The sequence below is a fragment of the Rana temporaria genome, chromosome 13 (genome assembly GCF_905171775.1).
Source record: "Rana temporaria chromosome 13, aRanTem1.1, whole genome shotgun sequence".
NCBI lineage: Eukaryota > Metazoa > Chordata > Amphibia > Anura > Ranidae > Rana > Rana temporaria.
In genome coordinates, this window is record NC_053501.1 from 97,987,252 (window position 1) to 98,003,494 (window position 16,243).

Below are 16,243 nucleotides of genomic sequence, written 5' to 3' on the forward strand. Positions count from 1 at the left end.
TGGAATTTTGAACTTAAAATCAAATGAACCTTGAGTTTAACCCCTTTACATCGAAGATAAAAGATCCTTATTGCCTCAATGCCGTGTCACATCTTGTGTATTATACTTTGTTTGTTCAGGGCAAATTGAGCCTTCTTTTCATGGTAAAAACTACATTTCCTGATATTTAACTTTTTTTCAATGAAAACTGGCCAAATTGTAAGCAATATCATTTTTTTTTAATCTAGCTATATCGTTCTTAAATGACAATAAATAAATAACCCAAATTGAATTTGAGATGCATAGGGATACCACATATGTGTACATTATTTATTGTGTACACCCATAGTAGGGGCCAGACAGAAAAGTGCACATTTTGGGCTAGATTCACATAGATCAGCAGATCAGCAGATCTGCGTGATCTATGTGATTTAAGATACGCTGCCGCAAGTTTGAGAGGCAAGTGGGTAATTCACAAACCACTTACCTCCATTCTTGCGGCGGCGGATCGTAAATCAACCGGCGGAATTCTAATTCCGCGGCTAGGGGGAGTGTACTATTCAAATCAGGCACGTCCCTGCGCTGATTTAAATGAGCATGCGCAGTCCGTGAATTTTCCCGGCGTGCATTGCTCCCACTGACGTTGCTAGGACGTCAGTGGTTTCGACGCTTACGTAAACGACGTCCATCCGTATTCCAGAACGACTTACGCAAACGATGTAAAAAAATTCAAAATCGATGCGGAACGACGGCTATACTTAACATTGGCTGCGCCTCGTAGAAGCAGGGGTAAGTATACGCCGGGAAAGCCGCTACGGAAACGTCGTAACAACACTGCGTCGGGTCCGCGTACTTTCGTGAATTGGCGTATCTCGCTGATTTACATATTTCTCATCGTAAATCAGCGGGAACGCCCCCTGCGCCATCAGGAGATACACCGTCGTATCTCTCTCTCTCTGAATCTGGCCCTTTGTGGGGTTTTTTTTTGTCAACATTTTTCAAAACTGTAAAAATTCACTTAAAATGCAATCATAAAAAAGTATAATTTCTAATGTTTTTAACCCATGAAATTGGAATGTACAGAAACTTACTGCATTGATAAAGTCGGTTAATTTTAGTGACATCCAAGACACTCAGTCCAATTGTCTGCCCAATAGGCACATTGGGGTCAGGCTTGGGGACGATTGTGGGTTTGTTTGAAGTGTTGGTGAATGCATAGCTGGAAAATGTTGAATAGAGAAAAAATCGACATATTACCATTAAAATATTCTATAGTTTATCGGTAATTCACCAGCTAACACAAAAGCCATGACTTACGCATCATAATGCATCACTGAACCGTAATCATATGGACTGCCCAGGTTATTGGTGTCCGCTTTAGCAAAATTACCCAATTTTCCTGTAACAACAAAAAAGCAGTGGTAATGTCTCTTCTTTGAAAACTTGACTGAATTTGCTTTGTGTAAATGTCTGCAGTACCTTTAGGGATATACTGGAAATTGATGTCAACATAATTGTCACGGTCACTTCTTACATGCTCATGGTAGAAGCCCAGGGCATGTTCTAGTTCATGTTGTATAATCCCCCTGTAGATGCAGCCTCCACCCAATGAAACTGTCTGGCTTCCACCAGTTCTTCCAAGATATGAGTAACAGCTAGAAATTGTAGATATACAGTTCAAAGGAGTTATGCTTTAATACCATGTGGGAGCCTAAGACAATAGTTTTAATAGAAACAATGATTGAATCTGAACTACAGAAAGAAAACAATCAATATCTGTTTGTGCTGGTTTTATTTTCATTGTGAAATTTTAAGTGGAATCCATTGAGTCTGTTGACACTAAGCCCCACTCCCTCTAGGTCACTTCCATTTTTCTACTATATACTGAATGTTAGCAGCGCCAGGATAAATATCTTATGTCCCTGTGCTATTTCTGCTAGGTACACAAAAAAATTAGACAACCAAGAAGCACCTTGTTGTTGGCTTGTGACTGTCACATGTATTTTCATTTTTTTTGGAGGAAATTCAAAAGAGAATCCATCATGCACAAATAGGTGCCGTAAAGTCTAAGGTGTTTATGTTTTAGATGCTCCCTACTGTGAAAAACTATGATAAACAATAGACAACCTTACCCATCACCAGGAGTGATGTTGATGTAATCATCTTCTGTTGTAAGAGGCACAAACCTCACACAAGTCAATGTCTCAAACTCTGCCATGGCGAGCACAATACTGTTCAGGTCACTGGCACCTGGAAACAGAGATAGAAGGTTGGGTTTCTACAAATAACAAATAGCAATAAATACTTCAATGCAAGAGAAAATAGAGGGAACTCACTGTAGCGGGAATCTATGGTATAGGGAACAAGAACACTACCACTATCACTTTTAGGCCAAAGGCAAGAAGGACAGTTCATGGCGCTGCGGTCATTCTGTACCAGCACATCGCCTCCATACATGGGTGTTTTGCTATCTGAAAATACAGAAAATTATAGTTAATACACTAAAATGCATTGCATTTAAGCTGCCCATACACTGTGAACTGGCTGAACTTTGCTATGTGGATGGCTCTGTCATTTCCCTCTCACCTGACATCTTTTGATTGAAAAATGGATGGATCCAAACAGAACGTTTTAGAACTAACAGCGGCTGCATCTAATCATGATGCAGTATAGTACAGTGTTGGGGTATAAAACAGAATAGAATAGGCACAGTTGGAATCTGTGCATCTGGAGAAACATGTTAGATATTTTCATGCAGTCCAAATTCCCAGCTTTACTCAGTTCTGTGACCCAGCACAGCCCTGTTTGGCAGGGGAGGAGACCTGATTTTGCTCTGCTGCAGTGAAGTTGGACTCTTGAATCTTCCCATGCAGGACACAGCAGAAAGCGAGCCCCCGAGTAGAGCCGTCCTACTATGGGGGGCAGAACTTAGAAATGCCCGGGAAGATGCTAAGCTTAGCTGAACCCCTTCCCACTGGGCAACCAAAACAAACTAACTAGCTAATCTGTAAGCACCTGATTCCACACAGCCCTGTTTGGCAGGGTAGGAGACCTGATTTTGCTCTGCTGCAGTGAAGTAACACTTACAGGTATGATAGTCTCATGTCTCTGTCACTCTGCTCTCTCCTCCTATTACAATGGAGCATTCACTACAGTACAGCTAACATACTCCTTGTGCTTCTTCTCCCACCTCTAGTCTGATCTCTACAATGAAGGTACTTACATCACTTGTATTTAACCACTTAAGCCCCGGACCATAATGCTGCCTAAAGACCCAAGGTGTTTTTTACAGTTCGGGACTGCGTCGCTTTAACAGACAATTGCGCGGTCGTGCGACGTGGCTCCCAAACAAAATTGGCGTCTTTTTTTCCCCACAAATAGAGCTTTCTTTTGGTGGTATTTGATCACCTCTGCGGTTTTTATTTTTTGCGCTATAAAACAAAATAGAGCGACAATTTTGAAAAAAAGTCAATATTTTTTACTTTTTGCTATAATAAATATCCCCCAAAAACATATATAATTTTTTTTTTTCCTCAGTTTAGGCCGATACGTATTCTTCTACCTATTTTTGGTAAAAAAAATCGCAATAAGTGTTTATCGATTGGTTTGCGCAAAATTTATAGCGTTTACAAAATAGGGGATAGTTTTATTGCATTTTTATAAAAAAAAATTTTTTACTACTAATGGCGGCGATCAGCGATTTTTTTCGTGACTGCGACATTATGGCGGACACTTCGGACAATTTTGACACATTTTTGGGACCATTGTCATTTTCACAGCAAAAAATGCATTGAAATTGCATTGTTTACTGTGAAAATGACAGTTGCAGTTAGGGAGTTAACCACAGGGGGCGCTGTAGGAGTTAGTGTTCCCTTAGTGCAGTGTTTCTCAATACCAGTCCTCAGGCCCCCCCAACAGGTCAGGTTTTCAGGATTTCCATTATTTTGCACAGGTGATTTGATCAGTTTCACTGCCTTAGTAATCACCACAGCCTTTTCATCTGAGGGAAACCCTGAAAACCTGACCTGTTGGGGGGGGGGCCTGAGGACTGGAATTGAGAATCACTGCCTTAGTGTGTGTTTACAACTGTAGGGGGGTGTGGCTGTAGGAATGACGTCATCGATCGAGTCTCCCCTATAAAGGGATCACTCGATCGATGCAGCGCCATAGTGAAGCACGGGGAAGCCGTGTTTACATACGGCTCTCCCCGTTCCTCAGCTCCGCGGAGGGATCGCGACGGAGCGGCTATAAACAAATAGCCGCGCCGTCGTCCCGGATCGCTCCCCGAGGGGACACGACCACCGCAAGTCGCGGGGGGGGTCCCGATCGGACCCCCCACCCATGTCTAGGCAGGGACGTACAGGTACGCCAATGTGCCTGTACGTGCCATTCTGCCGACGTATATGTACATGCGGCGGTCGGGAAGGGGTTAAAAGAGTACAATTAAGATATAGTAAGGAATACAGAGCTGCAATAATTTATATATTTTTTTTTATCTACCTGGAGTTCAGCTTTAATTGTAGATTTAGAACTAGAAATTACAACAGAAGAATACACAGTTTTACTAGAGTTATTGATGCGATATTCTACTAAATTCCCAAACAAAGTGCAATTTCCAAAGTTTGGAAAGTGAACAGTCTATTTGCCTTTAATACATCAACCTCTCTATCTCACAAGTTTCACTGCAATGGTAGAAGTGAATACAAATAACCCATCAGTCTTTTTAGAAATGAAATAGTGATTTTTAAAGACTCATTCAAAGATCTTGTACCCCAAGACAATAACACCATATTTCTCCTCACACCCTATTGGCTAGTCCATCAGTGCATGATTTAAAGGATCCTGACACTCATAACTTTGTGCATTATAATTGGTTATTGTCTGTTCCATTGCCTGGATTTAGCACCATCATAATGCAGTAAAGAATCCTGTGGATTAGAATAATTACCTTTATTAGCTTTCAAAATCTTGCTGAAGATCCCTTGTGGCACTTCGGAGTCTTCACTCTTTGGGGCTGTGTATACAAAATACTGATTAGGCACATCTAGTGAAATAAAAAAAATTCAAGTGACTTAATTTTGTGTAAATATTGAACCCATTTTATAATTTGAATGATAAATTAATGGAAATATAGGGTAGCTCCACAAAGCTATCACTGATCTGTGAAACTTCTGGTTGGGAAATTCTTTAAGTCTTTGCCTTAATCACCATGATTATCATAAACACTGAAATAAATTATGTAAGTGAATGAATGACTTCCTCTCGAGCAACAGTCACTCACAATCCCATCAAAATTTGTAAAAGATAAAAAGGGGTTGGCATATATTAGGGGAGGTCAGTTCCTCTCCGAATATAGGGATTTTTTGATGTGAGATGTGTTGCTCTTGGTATCCAAGGTAGGCGCACAAAACACAAGGTTTAAAGTAGTATCAAAAAATAATTTAATCATGTCAATATAAATATAAAATATCATATTTCATACAGTCATTAATACAATGAGATATATATATGGTCAGAACCACAATTACATGAAAAACAAGGTATGGGGGAAATTGGTTATTTTAAGGAAGATTAATGCGGATTTAGCCAACTAGTTTCGCACTATGTGTGCTTCATCAGGGCTTGCATAATGTTCCTGTTCCTTTAATGCATGTAGCGGTCTGTGTATGACATAAAGATTCATCATTAATACAGATATAGTACAATAATTTAATATGTTTTATTTTAAACATTTGAAAAAATGTGTGTTTTTAACACATATACACATAAAGAGGGATATATAGTGCGCTTACCATTTCCGTTAAAAAGAGCTCCGAGAGCTGGGCAGAAAGGCCTGCCCAGAAGTCAGCAAAGAAGCACTGGATGCAATCAGGAGATTAGTTATTTCACTTATAATCAGTGGAAGCCAGATCCACTTGATTTTGGCAGGTGCGGACAATGAAATGTTTATGAGGATTTCCTCCCACAAAGAAGGAGAAGATACAGATGACAAAAAATGTATCTATATTCTTCCTAAAAGCAAGCAAAAAGATAAAGGTAATAGTAGAGAATATTGAAAAATATGTCTATAAATATATATTGTATAAATGAATTGTTAATGCATTTAATAGTAATGGAAAAGAAAATATCTAATGAAAGCTCAATGGAGATGTTTACCTCTATAGTAGCAAGGTTAAGCTTAGTGCTGCCAGATGGATCCACAGAGGTTCCCAATAGGTTCCCACAAAATTCTATAGATGAAAAATAAGTATGTATATATATATATAAATATATCAGAAACTAATGATTATCCCATATGTAAATAATAGGACACAGTGCCTGTAACTATTGTCATAGTAGGGCAACTGTCCATATATATATATGAAAACTAGATAAAGAAATAAGCAAGAATTTTTACCTTAAGTGGTGATAGAAAAAGAAAATTATATAGTACAGTGATGTTTCCTGTTGTAATTAGGGGATATAATGCCTCCGTTGAATTACACTTCAGGGTAGTATTGGTGTAGTGGTTCAAAAACAATACCACATATTACCACTTAGATTCTAAAACGAAATGAATAAGAAAAGAATTTAATATTTTAGGATGGTGCATGTGGCTAGATAGCCTAAGTGGGGCATAGATTCATTGAATCAAGGAATAATTACCTTTGCTGAATAGTAATAGCATAAGGACGAGTGGAATCCGTATGCTGGCGTCTCGCATAAGATTGTATGGTCCTTCCTCCAGCCGTCCAAGCCAGCGTCTGACATGTCCATCGTCAGCGCTGACTTAAATAGCTACATTTCCACCGGAGGTGAAAAGAGTCAAAGCTGACCCCTGGCGTCACCTCCGGTTCACGTGTCCCAAAACAATTGCGCACGCAGATAGTGCGCTCCAGCATGATGACGTATGCTGGAGCGCATAAGGAAGAGACATAAATCGCTGTCTCTTAACAGCCAAAAGGTGAACAGTTGGCTGGATGTGCGTGCGCGTCCCATCTAATGTTACTGATGGGAAACAGAGGCGTCTAAGAGGCCGCGCCCCCTGTGTTGGGACATGTGATTGGCCGCATCACGCTTAGTGAAAGATTCAACCTCCCCCTGCATCCAGAAGCCCCCTGCGTAATGAATCATACAGCTCAGAGTTCAAAAAACGGAAATAATAATTTGATATGAAAGAATAAATAAAATATATACAATTAGACATATATATAACTCCAGAGAAAAAGGCCAGAGTTTGTTTCTTAATTTTACAAAAATAAACATCCGATAAGGGTTCATTTTTACATTGTCTACCTAGAGGAGAAGATTGGTAGAGGCAGTGTCCATGATAATCACGATTATTAGGGATTTTTATGCTGTCCAGCTATTTTATCTTATCATACAGCCGGACAGAGTAAGAGAGACAATCAGCAATGGATGCAAAATAAATCAACAACAGATAGAAAAAGATCAAATAAAACAAAACCAAGCATAACACCATAAATGTAAAAATGCAACAAGTACAGAGATTATATATATATAAGTTGGACGCAAAGGGCGGAGCAATTGAGCCATCACAGTAGATAAGAAGTTATATATCTCTCGGAGGGTCCTCTGAGTATACAGTATGCAAACACAATGTAGAGGCAGACCTGCCAATGACCTATATATAGCAACTGAGAATAGATTATTTATACGGGGTCTTTAAATGACATCTCTGTGATTCAAAACAAGTAACAACCAGTTTGTCATGTAAGCAAATAATAATGAGCAGCTGATAGGCTTTACTTATAAGAAGGGTTTGAATGACAGCGACGTATTAAGCCCTGGTGAATATGTGGCTCGCTGGTCAAAAATCCAACGAGCCTCGCGTTGGAGGATTTTTTTGTCAAAATCCCCACCTCTTTCTGGTAGGGGGATGACTTCCAAAGCGAAAAAAGAAATAAATGAAGGGTCATAGCTATGGTGCAAGCCTACATGTTTGCAAATAGGAGTATAGAGCAATCCCGCGTCTAGGTAATAAAGATGGTCTTTAATTCTTCTCGCAAAGGTTCTCTTCGTCTTTCCTATATAGAATGCGCCGCAGCGACATTTAGCAAGATATACAATGCCTATGGTTGTACAATTAGCATGCCTCTTGGACTTAAGGAAACCTCCTCTAGGGAGGAAACAGCCGTCTCCTTCCTCAATCCAAGGGCAAACATCACATTGTCCGCACTTATACGTGCCTGGTGTCTCAGGTTCCTGAAGATCCGGAGCATCAGGTACCAGATGGCTATGTGTAAGGCCGTCCTTAATGGATCTACATTTCCTATAAACAATTTCAGGTCTCTGAGAGATGTATTTTGAGATAATAGGGTCTTCGGCAAGAAAATGCCAATTATGACTAACCAATTGGCGAAAGATGTTTTGATCAGAGCTAAATGTGGTTATGAGTTTGGTTGTCGGATTGTGCTCTTTTTCCCTCTGCTTAAATAGTAATGCATCTCTGGTATTTGTCTTAGATTTTATATATGCTTGTTTCAGAACCTTTTTACTATATCCTCTCAGTAGAAGTCGTGAATAAAGGGCAGATGCTTCTTTTTCAAAATCCTCCTCCTTTGCACAATTACGCCGAAGTCTTAGGTACTGACTGTAAGGAATACTTCGCACCAAAGATCTTGGATGCGAGCTAGAGTAGTGAAGAATAGTATTTCCTGCTGTTTCCTTTCTATACAGATTAGTGTAAAGGGTACCATCATCATTTATTAAGATTGTTAGATCGAGGAAGGGGATGCTTTTTGTATCTGACTGGATAGTAAATTTTAGGTTGTAATCGTTAATGGATAAGTATTCCATAAATTTACCTAATAAGTCCGCGCCACCCGTCCAGACGACTAAAACATCATCGATATACCTCCGCCACAGTAGGATGTGGCGGAGGTATATCGTGGCGGAGTCATCCGAAAAGATGGCTCTTTCCCACCCCCCCAGGTACAGGGTGGCATACGATGGGGCACAGGAGGTCCCCATCGCCACACCCTGCACCTGGAGGTAGGTTGAGCCATTGAAAACAAAGACATTGTTAGTCAGTATGTGCTCCAATAGAGTTGTAATGAAATTACACAATTTCCAATTATTGTGATCTTGCTCCCGCAAAAACTGGGAAACAACTTGGATCCCCTTTGTATGCGGGATACTGGAGTAAAGGGCCTCCACGTCTATTGCTGCCAAAATTGATCCTGCGGGTACGCTCATACCTTCCACTATTTTAAGGAGTTCCAATGTATCTTTAAGATATGATGGCAATGCCATTACATGAGGTCTCAGTTGCATATCAACATACTTACTTGCAGTTTCCGTATGGCTGCCTATACCCGAAATAATAGGACGGCCAGGTGGAACCCTGATGTCCTTATGTATTTTTGGCAGTGAATAAAACGTAGGGGTTATTGGCCATTTAATCTCTAAATATTCCCTAAGGTCTTGATCAATCAGACCTTGTTGAAATGCTAACGAGATCAGGGAAATATAACTGGATCTGGCTTTTGGAACGTCATCTTCCGATATTGTCCGATACCAGTTACCATTGCATAAAATTTTGTTACACATTCTGATATACTGAGTCTTGGTCATTACAACTACATTACCCCCTTTATCAGAAGGTTTTATCACCAAATCACTATTACTAGTGAGTTGGGTAAGTGCTTGTTGTTGCTGTCTTGATAGATTGTTATCAGAGATTTTAGGGATTACTAGATTTTCAATTTGTTTCCTTGTTTGCTTAAGGAAGGCCCATACTGCTGGGGAAGTTTGTAGATTGGGGAATCTTTGTGATTTTGTCCTAAACTTACATGGTTCTGAGATCGGTTCTACCTCTAGTTCAGCTTCGTCAGAGAGATCAATTAGATCTTCCGAACTCTCGTTTTCATCCAACAGTTGGATTAAGATTTTTAAAGCCCTAAAGTCTTGTACTTTGAAGTCTTTGTATAGTTCCTCTTCCCTAGAGGCTATACGTCCCCTATCGGTGTCAAACATAAATTTGTATGTAAGGTTTCTAGCAAACAAATGTAGATCTTTAATTAAAGTAAATTTATCCACTTTTTGTGAGGGGCAGAAACTAAGACCCAGTCTCAGCACCTCAATCTCAGTGGGGGAAAGGTTGTATGTTGAAAGGTTTACAATGTCTAGTCCTGAGTCAGCTGTATCTGTTTTACTACAAAAGGATCCATTTTTCCCAGTTTCATTGTCGGTAGTGGTGTAGACGGAATTAGGCAAGGTCCTAAAGGGATATTACCTAGGTTGGTTTGTCTATTACTAGTTTTGGGAATAGCTCCCTGTTCTTTTTGACTTATAGTTTCCCTTTCATTAGAGAACATTACCAAAGGAGTGTTACCCACCACCAGGTCACCACTTGTGTCTATTCCCAACTCTTGGTTCTTTATGGGTTGGTCAGTGGGAGCCTGAGGAGAGACCATGCGTTTTTTAAGTGTCCCCCCTTGTGCGTTATGCCCACCACCGTTACCGCGTTTGGGTGCACGTCCTCGTCCTGCTGGTCCTCGAAAGGGTTTTGGGATGGTTCTCTGTGAAGAGATAGAAGAGGATGAAGCTGATACATCTGAATCAGATTTATATGCAGTCGGTTCATATTGATTATTACGTCTAAAGGTTTTCTTTCCCTTCTGATTAGGGTTGTGATGCCACTTGTATGCATAACCTCCTGCAAATGCTAGTTGATCCTTATAGAACTTTTGGTCCTTCCTCATAATTACGTTCTTATTGTAGTTTTCTAAATGCTGTATCAGATCTGATTCCTTTTTCTGATATTCACTATTAGAGGTTAAGTGATTGCTTGAACTACGTAAGTTTTCAATCTCCCTATCCAATTCTGCAAGATCAATAATGTGTTTGTCCCTCAGCATTATCATCATATTAGAAGAACATGTATTCAAATTTTCCTCCCATTTGTCTTTTAGTGCTGATTCAGTCATTTCAAACGTGGGGAAAATTTGCACTCTCAATCCTTGAGGGTTGACCCTTTCTTTCAAATATCGATCAAAAAATCGAATATGCCAACCTAAGTTGGATTTTCTTTCCATTAATTTTTTAAGTTTCAGAAAGAAGACATCGAGTCCTACTTCCGTCTTTGCTTGGGATTTGTAAGAATTTTGGATAGTATCCAAAAACTTCTCCCAATCCAAGCCTGAAAACTGTGACATTATAGAAGTGAGAAAAAAGAAGGAAAATATGTAAGTAGCAAAGGAGAGAGAAAAGAGACCAAAAGAGAAAAAGGCAGAAAATATCTATCCTCAGTACTTGTACCTAATTCGGAACAGAGTTATACAATCAGACAATGTTGAACCTAGGTTGTTTTTTAGAGTTTCATAAAGAGTTCAAAGTAAGTAAAACTAATGTTTTTTGTTGTCACCTTAGTACTGGAGGTCATTCATCACTCAATTGCGGGTTTTACACCCAAAGTAAAGTCAAGAAATAAATTATGTAAGTGAATGAATGACTTCCTCTCGAGCAACAGTCACTCACAATCCCATCAAAATTTGTAAAAGATAAAAAGGAGTTGGCATATATTAGGGGAGGTCAGTTCCTCTCCGAATATAGGGATTTTTTGATGTGAGATGTGTTGCTCTTGGTATCCAAGGTAGGCGCACAAAACACAAGGTTTAAAGTAGTATCAAAAAATAATTTAATCATGTCAATATAAATATAAAATATCATATTTCATACAGTCATTAATACAATGAGATATATATATGGTCAGAACCACAATTACATGAAAAACAAGGTATGGGGGAAATTGGTTATTTTAAGGAAGATTAATGCGGATTTAGCCAACTAGTTTCGCACTATGTGTGCTTCATCAGGGCTTGCATAATGTTCCTGTTCCTTTAATGCATGTTCCTGTTCCTTTAATGCATGTAGCGGTCATTTCCGTTTAACGGAAATGACCGCTACATGCATTAAAGGAACAGGAACATTATGCAAGCCCTGATGAAGCACACATAGTGCGAAACTAGTTGGCTAAATCCGCATTAATCTTCCTTAAAATAACCAATTTCCCCCATACCTTGTTTTTCATGTAATTGTGGTTCTGACCATATATATATCTCATTGTATTAATGACTGTATGAAATATGATATTTTATATTTATATTGACATGATTAAATTATTTTTTGATACTACTTTAAACCTTGTGTTTTGTGCGCCTACCTTGGATACCAAGAGCAACACATCTCACATCAAAAAATCCCTATATTCGGAGAGGAACTGACCTCCCCTAATATATGCCAACTCCTTTTTATCTTTTACAAATTTTGATGGGATTGTGAGTGACTGTTGCTCGAGAGGAAGTCATTCATTCACTTACATAATTTATTTCTTGACTTTACTTTGGGTGTAAAACCCGCAATTGAGTGATGAATGACCTCCAGTACTAAGGTGACAACAAAAAACATTAGTTTTACTTACTTTGAACTCTTTATGAAACTCTAAAAAACAACCTAGGTTCAACATTGTCTGATTGTATAACTCTGTTCCGAATTAGGTACAAGTACTGAGGATAGATATTTTCTGCCTTTTTCTCTTTTGGTCTCTTTTCTCTCTCCTTTGCTACTTACATATTTTCCTTCTTTTTTCTCACTTCTATAATGTCACAGTTTTCAGGCTTGGATTGGGAGAAGTTTTTGGATACTATCCAAAATTCTTACAAATCCCAAGCAAAGACGGAAGTAGGACTCGATGTCTTCTTTCTGAAACTTAAAAAATTAATGGAAAGAAAATCCAACTTAGGTTGGCATATTCGATTTTTTGATCGATATTTGAAAGAAAGGGTCAACCCTCAAGGATTGAGAGTGCAAATTTTCCCCACGTTTGAAATGACTGAATCAGCACTAAAAGACAAATGGGAGGAAAATTTGAATACATGTTCTTCTAATATGATGATAATGCTGAGGGACAAACACATTATTGATCTTGCAGAATTGGATAGGGAGATTGAAAACTTACGTAGTTCAAGCAATCACTTAACCTCTAATAGTGAATATCAGAAAAAGGAATCAGATCTGATACAGCATTTAGAAAACTACAATAAGAACGTAATTATGAGGAAGGACCAAAAGTTCTATAAGGATCAACTAGCATTTGCAGGAGGTTATGCATACAAGTGGCATCACAACCCTAATCAGAAGGGAAAGAAAACCTTTAGACGTAATAATCAATATGAACCGACTGCATATAAATCTGATTCAGATGTATCAGCTTCATCCTCTTCTATCTCTTCACAGAGAACCATCCCAAAACCCTTTCGAGGACCAGCAGGACGAGGACGTGCACCCAAACGCGGTAACGGTGGTGGGCATAACGCACAAGGGGGGACACTTAAAAAACGCATGGTCTCTCCTCAGGCTCCCACTGACCAACCCATAAAGAACCAAGAGTTGGGAATAGACACAAGTGGTGACCTGGTGGTGGGTAACACTCCTTTGGTAATGTTCTCTAATGAAAGGGAAACTATAAGTCAAAAAGAACAGGGAGCTATTCCCAAAACTAGTAATAGACAAACCAACCTAGGTAATATCCCTTTAGGACCTTGCCTAATTCCGTCTACACCACTACCGACAATGAAACTGGGAAAAATGGATCCTTTTGTAGTAAAACAGATACAGCTGACTCAGGACTAGACATTGTAAACCTTTCAACATACAACCTTTCCCCCACTGAGATTGAGGTGCTGAGACTGGGTCTTAGTTTCTGCCCCTCACAAAAAGTGGATACATTTACTTTAATTAAAGATCTACATTTGTTTGCTAGAAACCTTACATACAAATTTATGTTTGACACCGATAGGGGACGTATAGCCTCTAGGGAAGAGGAACTATACAAAGACTTCAAAGTACAAGACTTTAGGGCTTTAAAAATCTTAATCCAACTGTTGGATGAAAACGAGAGTTCGGAAGATCTAATTGATCTCTCTGACGAAGCTGAACTAGAGGTAGAACCGATCTCAGAACCATGTAAGTTTAGGACAAAATCACAAAGATTCCCCAATCTACAAACTTCCCCAGCAGTATGGGCCTTCCTTAAGCAAACAAGGAAACAAATTGAAAATCTAGTAATCCCTAAAATCTCTGATAACAATCTATCAAGACAGCAACAACAAGCACTTACCCAACTCACTAGTAATAGTGATTTGGTGATAAAACCTTCTGATAAAGGGGGTAATGTAGTTGTAATGACCAAGACTCAGTATATCAGAATGTGTAACAAAATTTTATGCAATGGTAACTGGTATCGGACAATATCGGAAGATGACGTTCCAAAAGCCAGATCCAGTTATATTTCCCTGATCTCGTTAGCATTTCAACAAGGTCTGATTGATCAAGACCTTAGGGAATATTTAGAGATTAAATGGCCAATAACCCCTACGTTTTATTCACTGCCAAAAATACATAAGGACATCAGGGTTCCACCTGGCCGTCCTATTATTTCGGGTATAGGCAGCCATACGGAAACTGCAAGTAAGTATGTTGATATGCAACTGAGACCTCATGTAATGGCATTGCCATCATATCTTAAAGATACATTGGAACTCCTTAAAATAGTGGAAGGTATGAGCGTACCCGCAGGATCAATTTTGGCAGCAATAGACGTGGAGGCCCTTTACTCCAGTATCCCGCATACAAAGGGGATCCAAGTTGTTTCCCAGTTTTTGCGGGAGCAAGATCACAATAATTGGAAATTGTGTAATTTCATTACAACTCTATTGGAGCACATACTGACTAACAATGTCTTTGTTTTCAATGGCTCAACCTACCTCCAGGTGCAGGGTGTGGCGATGGGGACCTCCTGTGCCCCATCGTATGCCACCCTGTACCTGGGGGGGTGGGAAAGAGCCATCTTTTCGGATGACTCCGCCACGATATACCTCCGCCACATCCTACTGTGGCGGAGGTATATCGATGATGTTTTAGTCGTCTGGACGGGTGGCGCGGACTTATTAGGTAAATTTATGGAATACTTATCCATTAACGATTACAACCTAAAATTTACTATCCAGTCAGATACAAAAAGCATCCCCTTCCTCGATCTAACAATCTCAATAAATGATGATGGTACCCTTTACACTAATCTGTATAGAAAGGAAACAGCAGGAAATACTATTCTTCACTACTCTAGCTCGCATCCAAGATCTTTGGTGCGAAGTATTCCTTACAGTCAGTACCTAAGACTTCGGCGTAATTGTGCAAAGGAGGAGGATTTTGAAAAAGAAGCATCTGCCCTTTATTCACGACTTCTACTGAGAGGATATAGTAAAAAGGTTCTGAAACAAGCATATATAAAATCTAAGACAAATACCAGAGATGCATTACTATTTAAGCAGAGGGAAAAAGAGCACAATCCGACAACCAAACTCATAACCACATTTAGCTCTGATCAAAACATCTTTCGCCAATTGGTTAGTCATAATTGGCATTTTCTTGCCGAAGACCCTATTATCTCAAAATACATCTCTCAGAGACCTGAAATTGTTTATAGGAAATGTAGATCCATTAAGGACGGCCTTACACATAGCCATCTGGTACCTGATGCTCCGGATCTTCAGGAACCTGAGACACCAGGCACGTATAAGTGCGGACAATGTGATGTTTGCCCTTGGATTGAGGAAGGAGACGGCTGTTTCCTCCCTAGAGGAGGTTTCCTTAAGTCCAAGAGGCATGCTAATTGTACAACCATAGGCATTGTATATCTTGCTAAATGTCGCTGCGGCGCATTCTATATAGGAAAGACGAAGAGAACCTTTGCGAGAAGAATTAAAGACCATCTTTATTACCTAGACGCGGGATTGCTCTATACTCCTATTTGCAAACATGTAGGCTTGCACCATAGCTATGACCCTTCATTTATTTCTTTTTTCGCTTTGGAAGTCATCCCCCTACCAGAAAGAGGTGGGGATTTTGACAAAAAAATCCTCCAACGCGAGGCTCGTTGGATTTTTGACCAGCGAGCCACATATTCACCAGGGCTTAATACGTCGCTGTCATTCAAACCCTTCTTATAAGTAAAGCCTATCAGCTGCTCATTATTATTTGCTTACATGACAAACTGGTTGTTACTTGTTTTGAATCACAGAGATGTCATTTAAAGACCCCGTATAAATAATCTATTCTCAGTTGCTATATATAGGTCATTGGCAGGTCTGCCTCTACATTGTGTTTGCATACTGTATACTCAGAGGACCCTCCGAGAGATATATAACTTCTTATCTACTGTGATGGCTCAATTGCTCCGCCCTTTGCGTCCAACTTATAT

General features: G+C 39.5%; 1 protein-coding gene across 1 annotated transcript in view; it reads right to left on the minus strand.

Moving 5' to 3' along the window:
* The window catches only part of LOC120920692 (cubilin-like), a 135,643-nt gene that overhangs the window by 113,605 nt on the left and 5,795 nt on the right, over nt 1-16,243 (minus strand). The window contains exons 5-6 of the mRNA XM_040332905.1: nt 4,928-4,993; nt 2,316-2,450 (exon numbers count right to left, since the gene is read on the minus strand). Coding sequence (XP_040188839.1) covers nt 2,316-2,450; nt 4,928-4,993 — 201 coding nt within the window. The remainder of the gene's footprint in view (nt 1-2,315; nt 2,451-4,927; nt 4,994-16,243) is intronic.